The sequence below is a fragment of the Acomys russatus genome, chromosome X (assembly GCF_903995435.1).
Source record: "Acomys russatus chromosome X, mAcoRus1.1, whole genome shotgun sequence".
Classification (NCBI taxonomy): domain Eukaryota; kingdom Metazoa; phylum Chordata; class Mammalia; order Rodentia; family Muridae; genus Acomys; species Acomys russatus.
The window spans coordinates 76,921,274-76,943,403 of NC_067169.1; the positions used below are offsets into that span (position 1 = coordinate 76,921,274).

The 22,130-nt window shown below is 43.2% G+C and overlaps 1 protein-coding gene across 1 annotated transcript in view; it reads left to right on the top strand.

The window, feature by feature from the left end:
* Positions 1-1,879: 1,879 nt before the first annotated feature.
* Positions 1,880-22,130, top strand: part of Drp2 (dystrophin related protein 2) — a 44,635-nt gene continuing 24,384 nt past the window's right edge. The window contains exons 1-3 of the mRNA XM_051140934.1: positions 1,880-2,018; positions 16,546-16,723; positions 21,252-21,415. Of these exons, the coding sequence (XP_050996891.1) occupies positions 16,607-16,723; positions 21,252-21,415 (281 nt within the window). The 5' untranslated portion in view covers positions 1,880-2,018; positions 16,546-16,606. The remainder of the gene's footprint in view (positions 2,019-16,545; positions 16,724-21,251; positions 21,416-22,130) is intronic.

Genomic DNA, 22,130 nt, shown 5'->3' on the forward strand with positions numbered 1-22,130 from the left:
AGATTCAGTTCCCAGTACCCACATGGTGGCTTATAACCATCCCTAACTCCAGTTCTAGGGAACCTGACAGCCTCCTCTGGCCTCCACCGGCAACCCACATACACATGGTACACATGCATATATGTAAGCAAACCACTCACACATATATAATGTTAAAAAATAGATAGATAGATAGACAGACAGACAGACAGATAGATTTGGGGATAGGCAGTGAGTTCCCATTTTGTTTGCTTTGAAGAGATCAGGCCTTATTTTAGCCATCTGTTGAAGCCAGAAATTTCTGGTTTTTTTTTGTTTTTGTTTTTTTTTGTTTTTTGTTTTTTTTTTTTTGAGGGGAGGTTGTTTGCTTGTTTTTTGAGACAGGTTTTTTCTGTGTATCCCTGACTGTCCTGGAACTCACTCTGTAGATTAGGCTGGCCTTGAACTCAAAGAGATTCGCCTGCCTCTGCCTCAAACAAACAAATTTTAAAAAACTTTTTTTCATTTAATAAATTACAAAATAGGGATTGGAGAGATGGCTCAGAGGTTAAGAGCACTGGCTGCTCTTCCAGAGGTCCTGAGTTCAATTCCCAGCAACCACGTGGTGGCTTACAACCATCTGTAATGAGATCTAGCGCCCTCTTCTGGCCTGCAGGTGTACATGCAGGCACAATATTGTATCCATACATAATAAAATAAATAAATAATAAATTACAAACTAAAGGAAGTACAACTGTAAAATATGATGATGATGATGATAATAATAATAACAATAGTTATTGTAATAGTTCTCAGTCCTTTAGACATTTTAACACCAGCCCCAGATCCCACAAATCCAGAAGCATTTTGTTTTACGTTTCAATGCCATCAGAGGGTATCGAGTTTCCATCCTCAGGGGAGTTCAGTAACACCCCAATCCAGTCCCTTTTTCCCATACATCCTCGGTTCTCAGAAGCAGAGGGAGGAAAGGAGACCCTTTGCCAAGACCTGAAGCTGCTAGGGCTTGAAGCATTAGTCTCTTTTGGGTAGGATGATGGCCAGCGAGAGGTTTCTCTCTGCCTTTACCCAGCCATTCATTCATTCTTCATTCCCTTAATATGTGTTAAGTGACCTGAAGTATACTGAGCCCTCAGTAACGGAATATAATAACCTGCATCCAGATCTGTTGCGGGTGTTTGGGAGGTAAACCTTTAACAGTTAAAAGACTGAGAGCTGGTGTGGATAAATTTGGTGACAGTGAGTGGGGTAGTCAGTGAAGCGAGCCAGGAAGGAGCTTCATTTTCTTAAATTATTCAAAATCCCTTTTCTTTCCTTTACTTGTTGAGTTTCACACACTGAAGGTCTAGGAGGGAGTAACTACAAGAGCTCAGAGGTCACTGGCAGACTGAGCTGTGCCCAACACTGTACCTTGAGTACCAACGACAATTGTTAGAGCACAGTGTTTCAGCACAGAAATGTAATCCTGGACGGGCTACTGAGGGGCCCCTGCCAGTTGCTGGCTCCGAAGTTGCTTTTGGCTCTGGGCTGGGTATGTGGAAGTCGGGGGCTAGACACTTCGCCTCAGCCCAGCAGCTCTTATTGATGATCTCTGGGACTCTTTTGTCTCCTCCTCCCACTGGAAGCCTCTCCTCCTTCTCCCCCTCTCTCCCTCTGCTTTTCAGGCTCTTCCGCTTTGCTTTTCTGCTTCTAATGAATCGAAATCTCCGAGAGCGACGAAGGCTCTGGTAGTTTTATAAAACTGTCCTTGCTCTCTCAGCATTTGTCCAGTCAAGGGTATCTTTGGCGGAGGTCGGAACGGTGCTGTTGGTCCCGGTGATGATTGCATAGCAACACAGAGCAGCTCCGAGAGGGGAGGAGGAGGAGGAGTAGGAGGAGGAGAAGGAGGACAGGGAGGTGGGAGATACAGAGGGAGAGTGTGCACACAGCAGCTGTCGGCATCCCTGTCTGAGGGACTTCTTTGCTGATTCACAGAGGCAGCCTAGCCCGGGCCTCCCAGCTTCCAGCTAACGCCTGCTTCGCAGACCTGACGGAATCAGAAGGTAGGCCAACAGAGAAATTATTTCCAAGCCTCGCCCTCATTCAGCTGGCTGAAAGAAGGGAAGCTTCAAGGGTACTGTCTAAGGGGGTGTCTGTGTGCAATGTTCTTGTCTGCCTGCGTATGCCTTTGGGGGAAAACTTGCATTAAAAATGCTTCTAATGAAGTAGCCACTGATTGGATTCATAAAGGAGGAAAAAAAAGAGACCCACAAATAGTAACTCAAGACAATTCAAGCAATTGTGATCTAAAGATGAATAAGAGGAAGGTGCATGGCTTGTTTTGTTAATAGGAATGGGGTGTGTATTTATCTTAGATTTTTTTTTTCAATGACATGCTTTTTGTCTAAAGGTACATTTGCTGGTGAGAGGGAAGGGGTGTGTGTGGAAAGCATTTGCTGGAAAGAGAAGAGAGGCAACAATGAACCTCCAATTTTCTGAGCAAATGGTATTCTGGCCAGGAGCCAGGACACAGGAGTTCTTCCCTGAAGTAAACTGGGCTCAGGCCTCAGAGACCCAGGTGAAGGGCTCATGGCATCTCTGCACTGAGTTCCTGACCCCCGTCATTTTCCCTGATGCACTTTCCCCATCGTCTGTTCTGTTTTCTGATTCTCTGTACCTGAAACTCGGAGGCATCCTTTACCTCTCCAGAGCATAGTTTGGACTGATTTGAAATACAGCTTACTTCTCTAGAGTCCAACACCCCATTTCCTTATACATGCCTGCTTCTCCTAGCCTTAGGTTAAATGCCCTAACCTGATACAGGGACCTGGGACTACATGGCTAAATATGGTTTCTCTTTCTTTTGCTAGGTACATAGGGACAGAGCTCATGGGTTGCAAGCAGATGAAGTGTCTGGGGGTTGGGAGAAGACATCTTACGAGAAGAGATCTAGTGTTAGTTTCTCTTGAGAACATGGCACATACATTAAAAAAAAAAAAAACCCAAACTATATTTTTCTGCTTTCCTTTCCATTGTTCAAAAGAACAAAGGCATTAAAAATCTTCATGTATGGACTTTCTCAAAGGAATCTTTGGTTCTAAATTCAGGACTTCCAAGTAAGTCACCTTCCAAGACAGTCCAGAGGAAGCCAGAAACCTCAGCAGATTCTTCTTCTGCAATTGGAGTGGGTAGATGATTGGAGGGAATCTGCCTCAGCACTGGAAGTTGAATGTCCACTCCCTGAAAGACAATGGAGCTGCTCCTTCCCTGGTGAGCAGGTTTCTCTGCCTCCAAGTGCTGATTCCTGCCAACCCTTAATAGGAGGTGGAGGCACAAAGGAAGACACTTGTACTTTCTGGATTAGGCCGGAGCTGAGTGGCTCTGAGCTCTCACCAGGAACACCTTTCAGCTCCGCTGCCACTTAAAGGAAGTGAGGCTTGGCATGAAGCAACAAACTTAGGATAGGCCCCAAATTTAGATGCACAGAACACATCTAGGACCCAGGCTTCCCATCATGCATGCTCACAAGTTTCTGCTTGATCTGCCACAATACTTGTGAGGTGATGTTAGCTCTCATTCATGAAGGTGAGATGTTACATTTTCATTTGTTTCATGTGCATGGTGGGGGGCGGAGGGATGTGCCACAACTTTCATGTGGAGGTTAGAGGATAACTTGTAAAAGTTCTACTCCAGGGGCTGGAGAGATGGCTCAGCCATTAAGAGCACTGACTGCTCATCCAGAGGTCCTGAGTTCAATTTTCACCAACCACATGGTGGCTCACAACTATCTATATTGGGATATGATGCCCTCTTCTGGCCTGAAAGTGTACATGCAGATAGAGCACTGTATACATAATAAATACATAAATAAATCTTTTAAAAGAAGTTCTACTCCATCCACCATGTGGGTTCCAGGGATCAAACTCGGGTCCTGAGGCTTGGCAGCAGGTACCTTTACCCACTGAGCCATCTTACCATCCTTCCAAATGATTCCAAACACTGACAGATAAAATAGTAAGGAAATCTTTCTAGGACAACAGTTTTCAGAGAATGTTAATAGATTCTGTTTTAAAGTGTGTGTATGTGTAGGAAAATGTTTTGGAAATGCTTTTTTAACTGAATTGTCCTCTTGAAGAGTGACATTGTACATAAAGTACATTAAAGGCTCTTAGGAGTACTGCTAGAAATAGAAATAAATCTAAATATTTTTTGACATGGGAAACACTTGAGTATTTTACAGGGATGGGTTTAGCAGTTGCTGCTAAGTAACCAATTAATCAACCAGACCAAAAAAGAAAAAAAAAAAACTTGAAGGAAGCAATCAACTGAAAACAAATATCTATAAGGCAATCCAGTCCACTATTGTATTTTTAAATATGCAAATCCAAAAGATGAATAAAACTGCCCTCTTTCCTATAGCTAATGAACGGCTGAATGTCAGATTGTCTCCTGATGCCTGGCTGAGTACACCCAACTGTTAGGTTTCTAGTAGGTTCCCTCCTGTGGAACTAGTTCCAGGAAAATGAAGAAGATTTAAGGAACAGTCTTTTATATTGTGAATGCTACATTGGTATTTATCACATTGCATTTATTTAGTGTCTTGTTATATCCGACAATGATCAGCTTTCCATTTAGTATGGGATTTGTTGCATTTTTAAAAGCACTGTGTTATGAAATGTTTTGTCCATTCAAAACAGCATAAAAGGACATAATACGGATATAATGTAATCTATACATGATATGATGTCCAGGTTAAGAAAGACATTACAATAGAGTCTAGTTTTCCATAATTAAAGCTCCCCTATTCCACAATGACCACTATCCTGGATCTAGTGTTTGTTATTGTCTTTATTTAGTCATACTTTTATCTTTACCATGTATATAGTATATATGATATGTGTGTGTTTAAAAACATGTCAATGGTACTCAGTGTATGTATTACTCTGCAACTTGTGTATATAGAGTCAATACTATACTTGTGAAATTTACCCATATTGTAACATGTGGCTCTAATTCTCTCATTTTTCAATAATGTATTTATGAGCACAACCAATGTTTATCTATCAATTCTGTTACTAATGGATGTTTAGGCCACCTCCAGCTTGCAGCTATGACGATTAGAGCTTCTGTGCTCATTTCTAAGGAGTGGAGTTTGGGTGAATGCTTCTGTCCGAAAGATTATCTGGAGTGGAATTGTCCACTCACAAAATACAAGCAGCAGCATCTTTAAGAGATGTTGTCAATTCCCTCTCCAACCTTGCTTACCAACTTACACTCTCACTAGAAGTTAGGAAGTTCCACTTTTTTTTTTTTGAGTTAGTTGACTCTTAGAATAAAATTGTCACTCATGGGATATATCTTTAGACTTTTGAGTGGGAAATACATTTTATTTCTCAAAAGTGCTTGCTAGGTCTTATCTCAGGAACACATTTCCTTGTTGCCATCTGCCAATAAAGGGGTTTCTTAGATGACCTCACGGATCTCTTCCACTTTGGCAGTTGAAGGCTCTCTGATTTCTTCATTAAGTCGAGTGTATGTGATGTAGATACTTGGCTTTGGCTACACTGCAGGAAATGATTTTAGTACCACATACATAACGGGTGCCTCTCTCTAACTACCATACTGTCTAGTAGAAAGCCACATTGGGAGAAGCAAGGTGCTCATGCACCCTCACCTTGGACTGAGGCAGGGAGTCTGTAGCTGCAAGAAGACTCCCCATTATCCTATTATTTCCTAAGCATGTTCACCTTAAAACTCAATGTTTTTTTTCCTCCTGAGAATAATAAATGGTTTGTCAATATGGGGGGCATGACAAAAAAGAATTTCTCTTGTGTAGCTCCCCAAAAGTGTCAATATACAGTTTATTGTATGTATGTCTAGGCTTTCTTTCTGCACATGTTCACACATAGATTTGTAAATGCATTTACAAAATTGGACTTTTTATCAAGCATACCATCCTAGCAGTTGTTTTCTTTGACTAAAATATATATTTTTGGCATCTATAGTAGTTAGGTTTTTGTTTTATCAACTTCACACAAACTAGAGTTACCTTGGAGGAACAAACCTTCATTGTAAGAGTTCCTTTGTAATATGTGCTTACTCCTGCTGTGACTTGAGGTACCAGGGTGGATTGGTACCTCATAGTGCACCCCCTTCTCTGAGAAGAAGAAGAGGAGGAAATGGTGGGAGGGGAGAGTGAGGGCAGGACTGGGAGGAGAAGAGGGTGGGGGCTAGGATCAGGCTGTAAAGTGATTAAATAAATAAAATTAATTTTAAAAAAGAGAAAGTGCCTTCATAAGATTGGTCTGGAATTTTTCTTCCAGTATCTTCTGTAGGGCTGTATTTGTGGCTAGGTACTGTTTGAATGGGGCCTAGAGAGATGGCTCAGAGGTTAAAAGCACTGTCTGCTTTTCCAAAGAGCCTGAGTTCAATTCCCAGCAAACACATGGTGACTCACAACCATCTATAAAGAGATCTGGTGCCCTCTTCTCGCATGCAGGCAGAACACTGTACACAAAATAAATCAATAATTTTTTCTTTTTTAAAAATATATTTTATTGATTTATTCATGTTACACCTCAGTTGTTATCCCATCGCTTGTCAATAATTTTTTAAAAAATTATTTTCTCCCTGTATGGTGATTAAAAGTTTTCCTGGGTATAGTAGTTAGGGCTGACATCTGTGTTCTTTTAGTGTCTATAAGGCCCAGGCCCTTATTTCTGGCTTTTAGGGTTTCTGATGAGAAGTCAGGTGTAATTCCGATAGGTTTGCCTTTATACGTGAGTTGGCTGTTTTCCCTTGCAGCTTTTAATATTATTCTTTGTTCTGTACATTTAGTGTTTTGATTGTTATGTGGCACAGCTCAGCCTTCATGTGGATCCTCAAGTAAGGGGAGTTGGGGCTGTCTGTGACGTGGACATTGTTCCCAGCTTTTTGATCACTCCCCCCTCCCCCGCCTCAACTCCCAGGCAGGACTGCCTTGCCAAGCCACGAGGGAAGAGGACGTGTTCAGTCCCGATGTGACTTAATGAGCTGGGCTGGGTAGAAAGGGGAGCTCCCCTTTTCTGGGGAATAGGGGAAGGGGGAAGGGGAGGAGGGAGGGTGGGGCTGGAAGATGAGAAGGGATGGGGCTTTGACTAGGATGTAAAGTGAATAAGTAAAAAAATAAGAAAAAAGAAAAAAATGGTGTGTAAACAAGTCCGTGGGGGCATTTTCTTGATTAATTATTGATGTGGAAGGATCCAACCCACTGTGGGCAGTGCAGCCCTGTGCAGAGGGTCCTATATAAGAAAGTTAGGACGAGCAAGCCAGAAAGCAGCATTTCTCCATGGCTTCTGTTTTAGTTACTGCCTCCAGGTTCCTTCTTTGAGTTCCTGAGCCGACTCTCCTTCATAAAAAGCTGTAAGGTAAAAATAAACCCTTTCTTTCCCAAGTTCTTTTGCTTATGGTGTTTATCATAGGAGCAGAAATCAAATCAAGACAGCATCTGGTAAGTCAGGGCAGATAAAGCTACATCTTTTTAGCAGCTACATAACATTCCTGTCGGAGTGGCTGCACTAGCTAAACAGCAGAACGTAAGGGTTAACTGCTTGCAACAAGACAATGCGACATAGATTTCTTTTCCATGACTCCACACTGCTCTCCTCAGTTGAAACTGAGACTGCATAACCACATTCCCTCTCACAATGTGGTTTTTCTATTAGACAATGTAGCAGTAAAAGAGGAGGCACACGTTCTCAGTCTTTTCGTTAGCCCCATTTTGTAGATCTAGCCGCTGAACTACAATAAGGTTAGAGAGCTTGTGCAGAGTTTTGCTAGTAAGTGGCTGAGCCAGATGCAGAGACAAACACTCTGGCTCTTGGCCTAGGCCCTTCATCATCATGCTGTGCTTCCTCTCAGCAGAGACCACTGCCCAGTCCCCTGTTGATGGACACTTGAGTCAATTGGACAGTTTTACCCTTTCACATTACACTACAGTCGACATCCTTGTCCATTTCTATAACTCTCTCTGTAGTGTAAGTTTCTAACCGCCGAGCGTTAGGTGGAAAGAGTTTATTTGTTCATTTTAAAGTATCGATTGAGCTCTAGACAGTGAGGAAGCTTGGAGCTCAAACTGAGAAGCTTGTCAGTCCAGGAATTTATTTCTCCAAAGTCCTGCAAAGGACATTTAAGTGCTTTTCTGAGGTTTGTCAGCTTGATACTGCCTCAGACAAACTCATTGCATTCTGGCTCTGGCTCTGGCTCTGTCTGTCTGTCTGTCTGTCTGTCTCTCTCTCTCTCTCTCTCTCTCTCTCTCTCTCTCTGTGGTTTATTTGTCTGCATTGACAAGGCCCAGTTAGCAGTTAGTAGGAGGGAAACCATGCCCTGCACTGGAAACCCAGCCAGCTCCTTGGGGCTAGTGAGGTTGTGACCGTTGGAAAAGAACCTGTCACTGCCGCTTTGCTAGGCCAGCATACTATCTGCAACTATCCTTTATACCCACAAGTCAATGGAGATACCTCCCCTAGACAAAGTACTACAGGCAACTAATGGCTGCTAGGAGAAGGAAAATTAACCTCTCCCAGGGATGGGCGCCTCTACTGGTTGTCCAGCACTGAGTGATCAGCCCTGAAACCGTCCAATAACACACTAATAACAAAAAAAAAATGAACTCAGCAGGTTGTATTTATATATTTGTGCATATACATACACACATTATGTAAAACCAACATATACTAACAACAATGCTTCTGCTTTGGAAAGTGATGAGTTTAGATCATGAGGGTGGGGCTGTAACGGCTGAATCCTCTGGGCATTATTAGGAGGGGGAAAGAATGAAGAGGATGAAGAAAAATGTAAGCATATGGAGAGTTGCAAAGGCCCCAAGCATGATGTGACAAAGCCTGAGCCAATGTCATGTTGTTTGTTTCAATTCATAGCTTCTAAAATTGTGAGCTAACTAAGACTTTAAATTGTTTGAAATTATGGTTTTGTTATTTGACTTTAGTTTTTTAAGACAGAGTTTCTCTAGATAGCACTAGCTGTCCTGGAATTTGCTATGTAGATCAGGCTGGCTTCAAACTCACTAAGCCTGTCTTTGCCTGGGACTAAAGACAAGCACTACCACACCAGGCCTAAAATAATATTTTTAATTGAAATAGATTTACATCACTTTCCCTTCCCTCTTTCCTCCCACCAGCCCTTCCTAGTTGCTCTCCCTGGAACCCATCCTACGTTTTCCCCCTACGCCCCCCCCCGACTCTCAAGTTGATAGCCTCATTTTCTTTATTGTTGTTACATATGTGTGAATTTAATTTATGTCATTTTCATACATGTACAGAATGTATTTGTATCTTAATGCGCGTGCGCACGCGCGCGCGCGCGCGCGCACACACACACACACACACACACACACACACACACACACACACACACATTTATGTTACTCTTTCTTGCTTCCCTTGCTCTTCCTCTAAGCAGCTGCCCTCCTCTGATTGCTAAGGGACCAGTTACAACAGTGCCTCACAGTGTGGGTTCTAGAATGTACAGAGATAACATCATGTAATGGTGAAGAACTTTCATTCTGGGACAGACCTACCTGAGTGCAGATTTCAGCTCTTTGCCGCATGGTTTCAGTATGACTGAGCAAGTTACTGTCTGTCTGTGTGCCTGTTTTCTCATTGCATGTTGAAGACAACAAAAATAATGACTGCTTTATAGGATTGTTGTGAGGATTACATATGTTAGAATGAACATATATTTATATAAATACATATATACATGTTTTAAAATTGAAATCTGTGTGTGTGTGATTTTGTAGGTTGTTTTTCCTTGAGAAAGGTTCTGTCTGTGTAGCCCAGATTGTCCTTATACGCATAATCCTCCTGCTGTAGACTCTTGATTTTCAGCTATGCACCACCATGCCTGGACAGAGAGTCTAGCTACTGTTACTCATTTGGATATAGAAAAGTTGCCACATCATTTTCCCCCCAAAAGAACCGAAGGACTTATCCTAGTTCTTTTTCTGTTGCTGTGATAAAATCACTTGGATAGAGGCCAGAGACATAGCTCAGTGGCTAAGAGCACTTGCTCACTACCTGTAACTCCAGCTTTGGGGAACCCAGTGCCTCTGACCTCCACAGGTACTGGCACATGCCTACATACAAACAGACATATATAAGGAAGAAAATGGATCTTTTAACAAATACTTGGGAAAAAGTAAGTGAAAGAGAAAGGGTTTTTTAAAAAATTTATTTACTTATATGGATACAATATTCCTCCAGGGAGTATGCCTACATGCCAGCTGATGGCACCAGGTCTCATTATAGATGAGCAATCACATGGTTTCTGGAAATTGAACTCAGGACCTTTGAAAGAATGGCCAGTGCTCTTAACCTCTGAGGCATCTCTCCAGCCTCCGAAAGGGTTTGTTTTAGCTTACAGTTAAGGTATTACATCATGGTAAGAGTGCTGGTTGTTTGTTGTCAACTGGACATACACCTAGATGTATCTGGAAAGAAAGAATCTTAACTGGGATCATTCTTTCATCAGCTCGCCTATAAGAAGGTCTGTAGGGCACTTTCTTAATTAGTGATTGATTTGAGAGGGCCCAGCCCATTGTGGGTGATGCCATCCCTGGGCTGGTGGTCCTGGGTTCTATAAGAAAGCAGGCTGAGCAAGCCATGGGGAGCAAGGCAGTAAGCAGCACCTCTCCATGGCCCCTGCATCAGGATTCTGCCTTGGCTTCCCTCAGGGGGCTGTGGATATGGAACCTAAATCAGCCCTTTCCTTCTCATATTGCATTTGTTCATGGTACTTTATCACAGCCTTAGAGACCCTAATTAAGGCAGCAGGTAAGTCAAAGCAGCAGGGACTTGAAGCAGCTTGTCATCTCACATCAAGAATCAGAAAATAGAGATGGGTAAAACCATGCTCAGTTCTCTTTTTCTATTTTATTCAGTCCAAGATTCTCCACACCAGGAATGGTCCCTCCCCCAGTTGAAATGGATCTTTCTATACTGATTAATGCAATGAAGGCAATCCCCTCAGAGCCTACTCTTTATCTAGATAATTCTTCTCTGCCCAGTGATTCTAGCTTCTACCAAGTTGACTGCTAGCACCATCCATCGCAGGCTTCCATGGCATCTTGAAGGAAAGTGGAGAGGAAGGAGAAAGTTGCTGCTTTGGAATACATAATATAGTTACATGGTTAAAATTCAAAAAATACAAAAGAATATTGAGTTTAAAACCCATATTTCCAAGCTTGAAGAGCACTTGTTGATCTTGCAGAGACCTGGGTGCAGTTCCCAATACTCACATAGAGCTTACAACTGTGGGTAACTCCAGTCTCAGAGGATCTGATGACCTATTTTGACCTCCATGGGCATCAGGAACAACAATGATGCACATACTTATATGCAAGCAAGCATTCATACACATAAAAACAAAAATAAATAAATAAATAAGTAAATAAACAAAATCCATATTTCCTACTGGTGATATGAGAATTTTATTGTGTGGATTATGATTTTATTTTTCAGCTTGGTCTGTCATTGTATGGGGATGTAATTATAACTCAACATATTTCACATACATTTTAAATACACTTTTTAAAAAGCATACTACTTTTTTTAAGGGAGAAAATTCGAAAGGAGTTGAGAGAGAATTTCTCTACAGTTCCCTTCTCCAATGGTAACGTTACTTATATGCTTCCAAAAGATATTTTATTGCAAATATAAGGGCGTACTTTTGTGAACAAATGAAGCTTCACCATCTTTGCTTATTTCTTGTTTTTTACTTTATGAAATCCTATTTTAATTGTATATAGTGGCATATATCTATGATTTTGGTTACTTGGGAGGCTGAAACAGAAAGATCTAAATGTCAAGGCCAGTTTGATAAACAGCACAACTCTGTCTCAAAAATAAAAATGGCTAGGGATGTAGCTTAATGATAGAGCACTATCTTAGCATGTATGAAACATAATCCCAGTTACACACACACACACACACATGCACACATGCACGCACAGGCACACACATGCACACAGACAAACATACAGAGATGCACGCGCGCGCACGCACGCACACACAATCAGGGACCCTTTATAGGTTCAGTTATATCTCAGCATGTTCATCTGAAAAAGAAATTATAATTTTGGCTGGGACAGCTTTGCCAAATTGTACTAAAAAAATCTTTATTTCTGTTAGCGTGCTTGCTTTTGTTTATTTCTTTGTTTGAGGCAGGGTCTCACTCATCTCAGGCTGATATCAAACTGCTATGTACTCAAGAATGACTTTGAACTCTCCATCCTCCTCTCTTCCTCCTAAGTGCAGAGATTATAGGCATGGACCACAGTGCCTGGCTTATGGGCAGAAGATCTCAAAAGACAGTTTAAGAGGCTTCAAGTTCATGCTGTACAAAGAGTCTGAATAATAGTATTTTGATGCCTGCCAATCTTAAACATTTATATTTGACAGAATAGCAAAATAAGTCCTAAACCATTGTGCAGGATTTCTCTACATGTCCTGGAACTTACTATGGGGACTAGTTTGGCCGTGAATTCACTGAGATCTGCCCGCCTTGACCTCTTGAGTGCTATGAATCTTTTTCTTATTGATGTTTGCTTGTAAAAAGAGTGTTTCATTTACTTTGACCTCCATCACTGATATTCTTACTTCTGCTATGCTGCTCTTGGTGATGTTTTTCACTAGTTTTAAAATTTTTGATTCATACACAACATTTTATTATTAAATTTATTAATTTATTGGGGTGTAATTTTTGAGAGTTGGCTTTCTCCTTCTACTGAGTATTTCCCTTTTATCACACTCAGGTTGTCTCACATTAGACCATCTTTTTGGCCCCATTTCTAACATTTCTATGCTATCTTTTCCTATTTTCAAACTTTCTGCTTCCTTGCTGATCTTCCCCTCCATGTTACTGCTTTCTTGCATAAGTCTTGGATTCGAATCATGTGTTACTTTGTAGCCTCTTTGAGATCGCTGATCATCTTTACTGGCAAACGTTTGAAACTCATTTCCTTTATCTTTTAGTTCAGTAACTGAGGAGCTGTGCTCCTTCGGGTGAGTCATGCTGCCTTGCTTTTTCGTGTTTCTTGGGTCTCTGAGATTAGATTTGCACATCTGCTGTCTGCGTGTCTCTTGTTAAATTTTACTTGGAGATATTTTGATTGAACAGCCTTCTTTGGAGGGCTCAGTTCCCTAAGACAAGTCAGAGAGGAGAGAGCAAAGTGACTGTGGATGGGAGTTCTGCTTCCCTTCCCCTCATCAGAGAGCCACACGGCTGCAGTTTGTCCAGTTTAGAGCACCTCTAGTTGGTGCAATGCTTTTCATTTTCTGTGCACTTTCCAGGCTTATGCTCACTCACACTACCTTCATGGCTTTCCAAAACACTTCCTCTCCTCCCTTTGAAACAGGCTGTTTTTAGTTAATTCTGACTCCTCTTCCACCTGGTTACTTGCAACCAGTTTCATGCTGCCTTAGTTACGGTTCTATTGCTGTGAAGAGACGCTACGACCACAGCAACTCTTAAAAAGAAAAACATTTAATGGGGGCTGGCTTAAGTTCAGAGCTTTAGTCCATTGTTGTCATGCAGGAAGCATGCTGGCATGCAGGCAGATGTGGTACTGGAGAAGGGGCTGAGAGCACTACATCTTGATCCACAGGCAGCAGGAAGAGAGCTGGCTTGAGTTTCTGACACCCAACGTCTGCTCCCCACATTGACACACTTCCTCCATCAAGGCCACACCTACTCCAATAAGGCCACACCTCCTAATAAATAGTGTTTATGGCCTATGGGCCAAGCTTTCAAACACATGAGTCTATGGGGGCCATTTCTATTCAAACCACAACACAGGTCCTAGAGATCACCTGGAACTTACCAATATTTATTTTTCAAAGACTAAGTACTACATCTTTCCATCTGATAGTAATGGTGATCTCTGGGTTGTGGTAATATGGCAGCTTATTTTCAGTTTCATCCAACAATTTATTTCACATTTTCCAGTTCTCTGTAAAGAGTGTACATGAAGGCTCAATGGTATACCTCTTGCGTAGCACTTAAAGGCCTTGAGCCCTGGTCTGTGCGCTACAAGTAAGTAAGTAAGTAAATAAATAAATAATTTTCAAATGAAAAAGTTTTTAAGGGCTGGAAATGTGGTTCAGCAATATAGATCTTGCCTAGTATGCAGAAGTCTCTGGATTGCTGCACCACAGAAAAAATTCTTTTGAATTTTAAAAACATGAAGTACTTGTGAATTCAACAAAAATAAAAACATTTTTGACTAGAACTCACTATGTAATTAAGGCTACCGTTGAATTCTTCAGAGATCTACCTGTCTCTGCCTCCTGAGTTCTGGTATTAAAGGCTGCACCACCACACAAAATGCAATACATTATATTTCATCTGATCTTTTTCTGTTGGTGTCTTTTAGGGAGAGTCATATTTTCAGCCATCCTTTGGGAAATCTCTTTGTGGGTAGAAAGTTGTGCTTGTATAATTGCCAGGAATTTTTAACTATGACTAAGTGTCTTTCGTACCACAAACCTCAGATCTATAATAGCCCTCCATTTTGGGACCAGGGACCCTTGAAGAAGAAAGAAGGGTACTTGATGCAGAAAGTCTACAGATGTCTAAATGTGTTACATGTTTTTCCTCATTCTGTAAGTTCTAAAAGTACAGATACTATTGTGGGTGTGAGTGGGTGAAGTGAGAATTTTTTTTTTCTCCATCTTATAAAGGGACCTTTATATATAAAATGTTGGGAACTGGTGGAATGGAGTCTAAAAACCGGTCACTATTTAATCATCATCATCAGGAACTAAAGCTTATTGCGTCTTCTCCTTTGGAGGAGGATTTGTTTGGCCACATGTTTAAAAAGATCACCTTTATCATTTGCAAGTTATCAACTTTGCTGCTTATCCTCATGTTGTGTACATTTATTAAGCCAACATTTGGTTTGTGCATCTCATTTTTTTTGCTCACATATCTCCTTTTCAAAGCTCATCAATTCTGATGTGTCTTTGCTGAGCACTCCAGCAAAGCTGATTATGTAGCATCGCCCTCACCCTTTACCAAACCGAAGGTGTTCTTTTTCCTGTACTCTGGCTGTTGCTGTTGGCAATGTTCCTTACCTAGATCCCAAATTAGAAATTTTGACTCCTTCACCTCCCTTACCTTTCACAACCAATTGGCCACTGAGTCCCAAATATTTTACCTCTTCGGTGTATCTCAAAGCTTGCTGTTTGCTTATGCATCCTGCCTACCTATTTTTTATATACTAGTTTCCCCTGGGAGAATCACCACACAAGGCAAACAGAGGAAAACCTGACCATGCTTAAAATCTTCAGTGCCTCTTTGTTGTCTAAAAGATAAAAGCTAGAATCTTTTGTTTGTTATTCAGGGCATGGCCCAATCTAGCACCTATCTCTTTTTTTTTTTTTCCCCTCACACTACATTTTTTGTTTTAGTTTGGAAAATGCTTTTTTTTTTCTTTCTTTTTTTTTTTTTAATGTAATGCAATCCCATTTCTCTTTCATGATTCATCTAAAGTGTATTTCCTCTAGGGAAATTTTCTTTGCATGTCTGGGGAGAACTCACCCTGCCCTCATCTCTTTCTTTACTCCACCCCATCGCTAGTTTTAATATTAATGTGCAGAACACTTAATGGCCTTTAGTCTCCCTGTTTGTTTTCTCTGTGTGTGAACTCCTTGGAGCAGGCACTATGTCTTTTCCCTCCCTGTGTCTCCTAAACTCTAGCTACACTGAACTCATGGTTACCTGAATATGCTTTTCTTTTTTTGTGACATGAACGTTAACGTGGTGGGTCAACAATGAATGCCCTTCTCCCTTTCTCACCTTTTCTACATAGACAAACTACTCTGTCTTCAATGCTTATCTCAAATGCAGTATCTTTGAGGTGTGTGTGTGTGTGTGTATGAGCATGTGTGCATGTGCTTAAGTGCATGCATCTCTATAGAAGCCAGAGGTCAACCTCAGGAGCCTCCTTTTTTGGAGACAGAGTCTCTCACTGGCCTGAAGCTCACCAAGTATGCAAGGCTGGTTAGCTGGAGTGCCCAAGGGATCTGCCTGTCTCCCCTCCCCAGTGTTGAGATTATGAGCACATGCTATCATGCGCGCCTTTTTTAAATCGTGTGTTCTGTGGATCAAATTAAAGCCCTCATGCTTATGTAGCAAGCACTTAACTGACTGATCTATCTTCCTTGGTCCTCTAATGCAGTCTCTCTGAATCTGGGTGGTCTTGGCTATGCTTTGTGCTCTTCTAACCTAGTCTAGCCTTAATTATAGTGTTTGACACATGAGAATTTTATTATAATCATTAGCTTACCTAGCTGCTTCTCTAACCTATCTCAGAGTAACTCATCTTTGTGACGTTAGCACAAAGCGTAATAGGTACCAATAAGAATTTCCTTGGCTAATAATTAATCTGTGATGGCACACAGTAGCTTATTGTGTAGGTCAGTTAGCTGTAGATACTTATCTGCATGGCTAGCTGATCTCTGCAGTGTTAGGAGGTGCTGACGTCATTGGCTTTTTCTAGTCTTATCTCTAAATCTCTTCTTCCTCTTGCAGGTGCTTGATGCTCTGCAGTTGGTCGACTGCCAAGCCTCCCCCTCCATGAGCCTTGGTTCTGATGCAACCTTTGGTCATGCAGGGATGCCCTTACACCCTCCCGCGATGTCATGAGTGGCATGCTGCTGATAGGTTTCATCACAGTAGTAGCCTCCGAAACACCTGCCCCCAGCCTCAGGTAAGTGTCCAATCAGGAAAAGAAAGGCCTGTGTAAAAAGACTGGATGTGTGTGAACATATGTGATACCTGTACTTCCTAAGATGCAAGGATATTCATGTGTATGTGAAAACAGTTAGATAAGCACAGAGCCTCCTGCAGCCCATCAGCCATGAGGTCGTTAATGGGGGACATGCAACAAAGAAAGATGTCTGTCTAGGCAATCCAAAGGCTCGTTATGACCAATGGGGACCAATCCCATGTTAACTTTCTGAGGGTTATAGGTCTCGAAAGGTACCAAAAGAACATGATTCTTCAAGGCATGGTCTAGGGCGAAGTGAGATCTTTCCCTGGACTTGGTTTCTGGGTAGTGTACTTTACATTCTCCTGGTCTCTCTTTCTCTATTGACTCTTCTCAAGTTCCTAGTCTTCCTTGCATCTCCTGGATCATCTCTGCTCAGAAGTCCACAAGCTTCATACTTGCCTCCCTCTTATCCTCTAGGAGTATGGTGATGTGATGATGGTGCTAGTGGCAGCGTGTGTGTGTGTGTGTGTGTGTGTGTGTGTGTGTGTGTGTGTGTGTGTTTGTGTTTGTGTATTGGCAAATGGGTGAGATGTAGTATTCTAGAGAGAGAAAGAACCCACCTTTCTTGACAATGAGGGAGGAAGTCCAGGGGACCTTGGCTGGAAAAGAGGAAGAAACAGGTATACTTTTGTTTTCCCTGCAATGTGTTGGGGTCTAGAGACTGTGGGGGTGTAAAGTGCTATGTACCCTGGAGAGTCACAGAGGAACTGCAGTTCTGAGTCACTTCTAGAGTCACAGATAACAGGTGAATCTATAGGGAGAATAGAGGCACTAAAGCGAGAGGGAGGGAGGGAGGGAGGGAGGGAGAGAGAGAGAGAGAGAGAGAGAGAGAGAGAGAGAGAGAGAGAGAGAGAGAGAGAGAGAGAGAGAGAAGTGTTATAGAAATCATTTGGGAAAAGCTAAATAAGGAAAAGTAAAGATCCAGAGAGTAATGAGGGTCAGGCCTTTCTTCCTCCTTTCTTTTCCTTCCTTCCTTCCTTTCTTCCTTCCTTCCTTCCTTCCTTCCTTCCTTCCTTTCTTTCTTTCTTCCTTCCTTTCTTTTACATTTAGCCAGGGAGAAATTGCTGCCTGCAATATGTTCTCAAAGCCAGGGTCAAGTTAGAATCTCCCAGTAATCTGCCTCTTCCTTGGGGTGTGGCTCTCACAGTGTTGAGGGACTGAGAAGCCTGAGTCTTCCCCAAAGCCCCCTGTTTGCCCACTGCCTCCCCACATCCAACAAGCTTCCCTACATGGGCAGGGGGCGCGAGGGCTTCCGTGTGTGCTTGCGAACAGAATGGCACTGTCTCTCTTTTCTGCTTTGATGCCATTTTTCTTCCTTCCTGTCCTCATACCTCAAGGGTCTGAGGTATGGATAGAGTTTTGTGCATGGGCCATGAGCAGCAAACATCGGCCAAAACCAGAAAGAGAAAGCAGCTGCTGGGCAAAGGGAAGGAAAATAATTCCTCTTCATAATTTGCTGGTAAAATGTCCCTGGCACTCTTCAGAGGGAAAGTGAGGGGAGAACATGGCTCTAGAGACCAATGTGGGAGCTGGGTGGGGGTTAGGATACTAAGAAGAAACGAGTGCTGAAGGAGATGAAAGGCTAACAACGATGGCGCCAATGTGTTTTCTTCCTCCAGAGCACAGCCAGGACAGCTTGGTCACGGCTGGGTCACAAAGGGCTGTTTCCAACTCTGGGGCATTCCCACTCCAAAGGACTTTGTGACACTGGCTTTAGCCCAATTATTCTCACACAAGTAATGCCTGTAGCTAGAAACTCCTCCCCACTCTTGGCTTGTCATCCCCTGCCGTCCTCTAGCCAGCCAGCCCAGTTGGCTTCACTCAGGCCTCTCGAAAGGGCCAGGCAGCTGATGCAGCTATTCCTGTAGGTGGACCTCAGCATGGAAACTATGTGGAACTGTGGAAAGCCTAGAAGACTGTGGGAGATAAAGAAGGATGGGAACAGAACCCTTTTTGGTATAAACATAGTGTTTTCCGAAAGTGCTCAAGGCTGGGGGCTGAGCTCCGGAATGTGAACCTTTTTTTTTTTTTCTTCTTCAGGAAATTCTACTAAAGAGGAAAACTAGTAGTCATTTCCAATAGAGGCTCTGCCCCTCACTCACTGGCTTAATGGAAAGGGTGTCCCTCAATCCCATCCTGTATAGCACAGACTGACTCAGGAGTGTCTCCATCCCTGGCTCTCTTCATGGAGCTGCTAGCTTTACTTGACTAGAGGGATGCCCCGAGCCCCTCACTCTGTCCCTAGAGTACAGAGGTCTATCACTCCTGGCTCGTGCCCCAACCCCCCAAACCCCCCTTCACACCCCCTTCCCAGCTCACAGGCAGGGCAAAGCACTCCCTTGTTTTCATAGTGGTTTCCAGTGAATCTTCTGGTCTCTGCACTCATGGGAGATAATCAGATGAGGAGGGATGCTACTACCCCGGCTTCCCAATGCAACATTCCACGACCCTGTCCCCAAGTGTGCCACACACATTCCTCCCTGCCGCTGAGGAAGCTCACTTAGTTCAGAGCAAGGCTTATTTCCCAAGCTTGTCTTCCTTCTATCGGGCTTTGTGAAAAATTGCCTCCAAGATTTTATTGCTGAGGTTGTCCACTTCAGAGCAGGGCTGGACCTGGAGGCAGTGAGTGTTTTGTGTCTTCCACAGAAAGGGAAAGTTAGTCAACAGGAGCTGCCCTCTCCACACCCCTGCTCAGCACCATGGAATGTCCAGTCCCACTCCTGCCACCCTTGCCAGCCTGGGAGCTAGCCGGAATTCCCCCCAACAAAGCTCTGATTCACTGGGTAGGCTCTGACCGGGCCACCCCCTTCGGATTCCTGGGGGGTCAGTAAACAAACAGGGTAGCAGCCCCCGCCTCCTAGCCTGGCTCAGCTCTGTCTGTCTCCCTGAGCGAGCTTGCTCAGAGCTCCTCAAGATTCTGCAGGCTCCAGATTCCTAGTGAGGGAAAAATCATGGAACTCCTTGGTCCTGCCATGGACTCTGCAGGCAGCACAGGTAGGGTCAGCACACAGGGTGCAGGGGTGGAATGGGGGTGAGTTCGCAGCTTGTTGCTCCAAAGTTGGCAGCTCCCTTACTTTCTTCACATGTTCTGGTGGTGAGCTGTGGTTTTACTGGCCTGCTTAGTGTCGGAACTGCCTGGAGACTCTTGTAAGAAGTATGATTTTAGGAATGGTGGCACACACCTTTAATCCCAGCACTCGGGAGGCAGAGACAGGCGGATCACTGTGAGTTCAAGGCTAGCCTGGTCTACAAGGTGAGTCCAGGACAGCCAAGGATACACAGAGAAACCTTGTCTCGAAAAATGAAAAAAAAAAAAAAAAAAAAAAAAAAAAAAAAAGACGAAGAGGAGACTTGAGAGTCCCAGCCTCTAGGAGTGATGCAGGTATACCTGCAGGCAGGCATGGGAGTCTCCTTGGGTAAGGTGGATGAGCTCAAAAAGAGATTCCCTCCTACAACTCCCCTCCTCCCTCCATCCTCTACTGCCTATTGGCTGGGTATCCCCAACACTGTGCTTATCATGGGTGATTTGATCAACTAGACCCCAGACCCACCAGTACACTTAATGGACCTTACCAGTGCCCAGGACAGCAACAGTAGAGTATGAAGCTGAGAACCCAAGCTACAGTTTAGCAAACGTCAAGACTGCTGACATTGTAAGAGTCCTTTTTAGTGCAAACTCCAGAATGTTTGCTTAAAGCTCTTTCTGAGTCTGTGTTCACCTTTCTGACCAGTATCCTTTGGGACGATCTCCAGGCTGCTTGACTATAGTTTGAAGAGTGGGTAATAACTGGATGAAGGTGACCTCAAAGGCCTAGATCTGTTTGGAAAGTAGGCTACAGGGAACTGGTCACTTCTCTTGGCTTACCTGCTTCTTCTCAGAATCTTTGTGGGACAGCCCCTCAGCTGTATTTTCAAAAGCTTGGGTAAAGTGCAAACCCCTGTGGATTGAGTCTATAGCTCAATTTTTGTTTTGTTTTGTTTGTTTTTTGAGATAGAGTTTCTCTATGTAGCCTTGGCTGTCCTGGAACTCTCTTTGTAGACCAGGCTGGCCTCGAACTCACAGATATCTGCCTCTTTCTGCCTCCTGAGTGCTGGGATTAAAGACGTGTGCCACTGCGCCCAGCCTATAGCTCTATTTGAATGCTGTGGTTGTTCACATTTGGGCTAACCCCTGAAGCTTCTTACTGAATGCCAGAGCATCATGGCAACATTTCTAACAGGAGGGAAGTAACAATAGCAACGCTCTGCACCTCTAAGTCTCACCCCTGTCCCAAGAGAGGTCTTGCCAGTGAGTGGGGCCCTAGAGTCCTTCGGTAGCTGACTCCCTTGAATCCACGTCCTTACAAAAGTAGGATAGGATGTCTGGACCCCGGAGCCAGTCTTTTTCTCCTCTTGTTCATTCTTGCCTCACATTTAGCTTTGTATAGAACTCCAAGGACCACTGAATATTTGTGTCTTTGTGCAGGTTAGAGCTGCGGTCACCACCCCTGCACCTCCTTGGGATGGTGCCAGGGATCCCTGCCTAAGTCCAAAGCTCTTGAACGGGTCTGTTGGAGCCATTGGGCCCCTGGAACCGTCAGCCATGAATCTGTGTTGGAATGAAATAAAAAAGAAGTCTCACAGCCTCCGGTAAGAACTAACCCCTAGAAACAGTGACTTTAGGAGTTGCCTGGTACACTATTGGGCTCCGTTTGTTGTTGCAATTTTGTGTGCCCTCCTTCTTCCATCAGCGTATCGACTTCTTTCCACTTGGTTTTGTTCTGTTCTGAGATTTCAGTGTAGGCTGGCTGGGAACTCTCTGTAGAGTGCAGACTGGCCTTGAACTTTAGAATCACCTTGCCTTTACCTCTCTAGTGCCAGGCTTACCACCAACACCTGGCTTCATTGGTTTGGTTATTTCTTTTTTCAGAAAAAGAAATAAGTGGAGCAATAAACCATAGCTGTCCTCCACACTTCACAGTGTTGTCATGAACATTCAAATAACACATGAAAACACTTTCTAAGCGGAAATGTATTGGTATGTAAATACAAATGAAGTAATTGTTCCTATCTCCTCTTCCTCACCACTGCCAGCCTTTGGAGGGTTTCATCTGTATAATCTCACCTCTTTATTGTATTTTGTTTAATTTATTTGTTTAGAGACAGGCTCTCATGTATCTCAAACTGCCATTAAAGTCACTATGTAGCTGAGGACCTGGAACTTCTGATTCTCGTATTTCTGCCTCCTGAGTCCTTGGATTACAGGCATAAAGTACAATATTTATGTGGTCATAGAAATCAAACTTCATGCATGCTCGGCAAGCACTCCACCAACTGAGCTGCATTCCGGCCCCCTTGCATATTT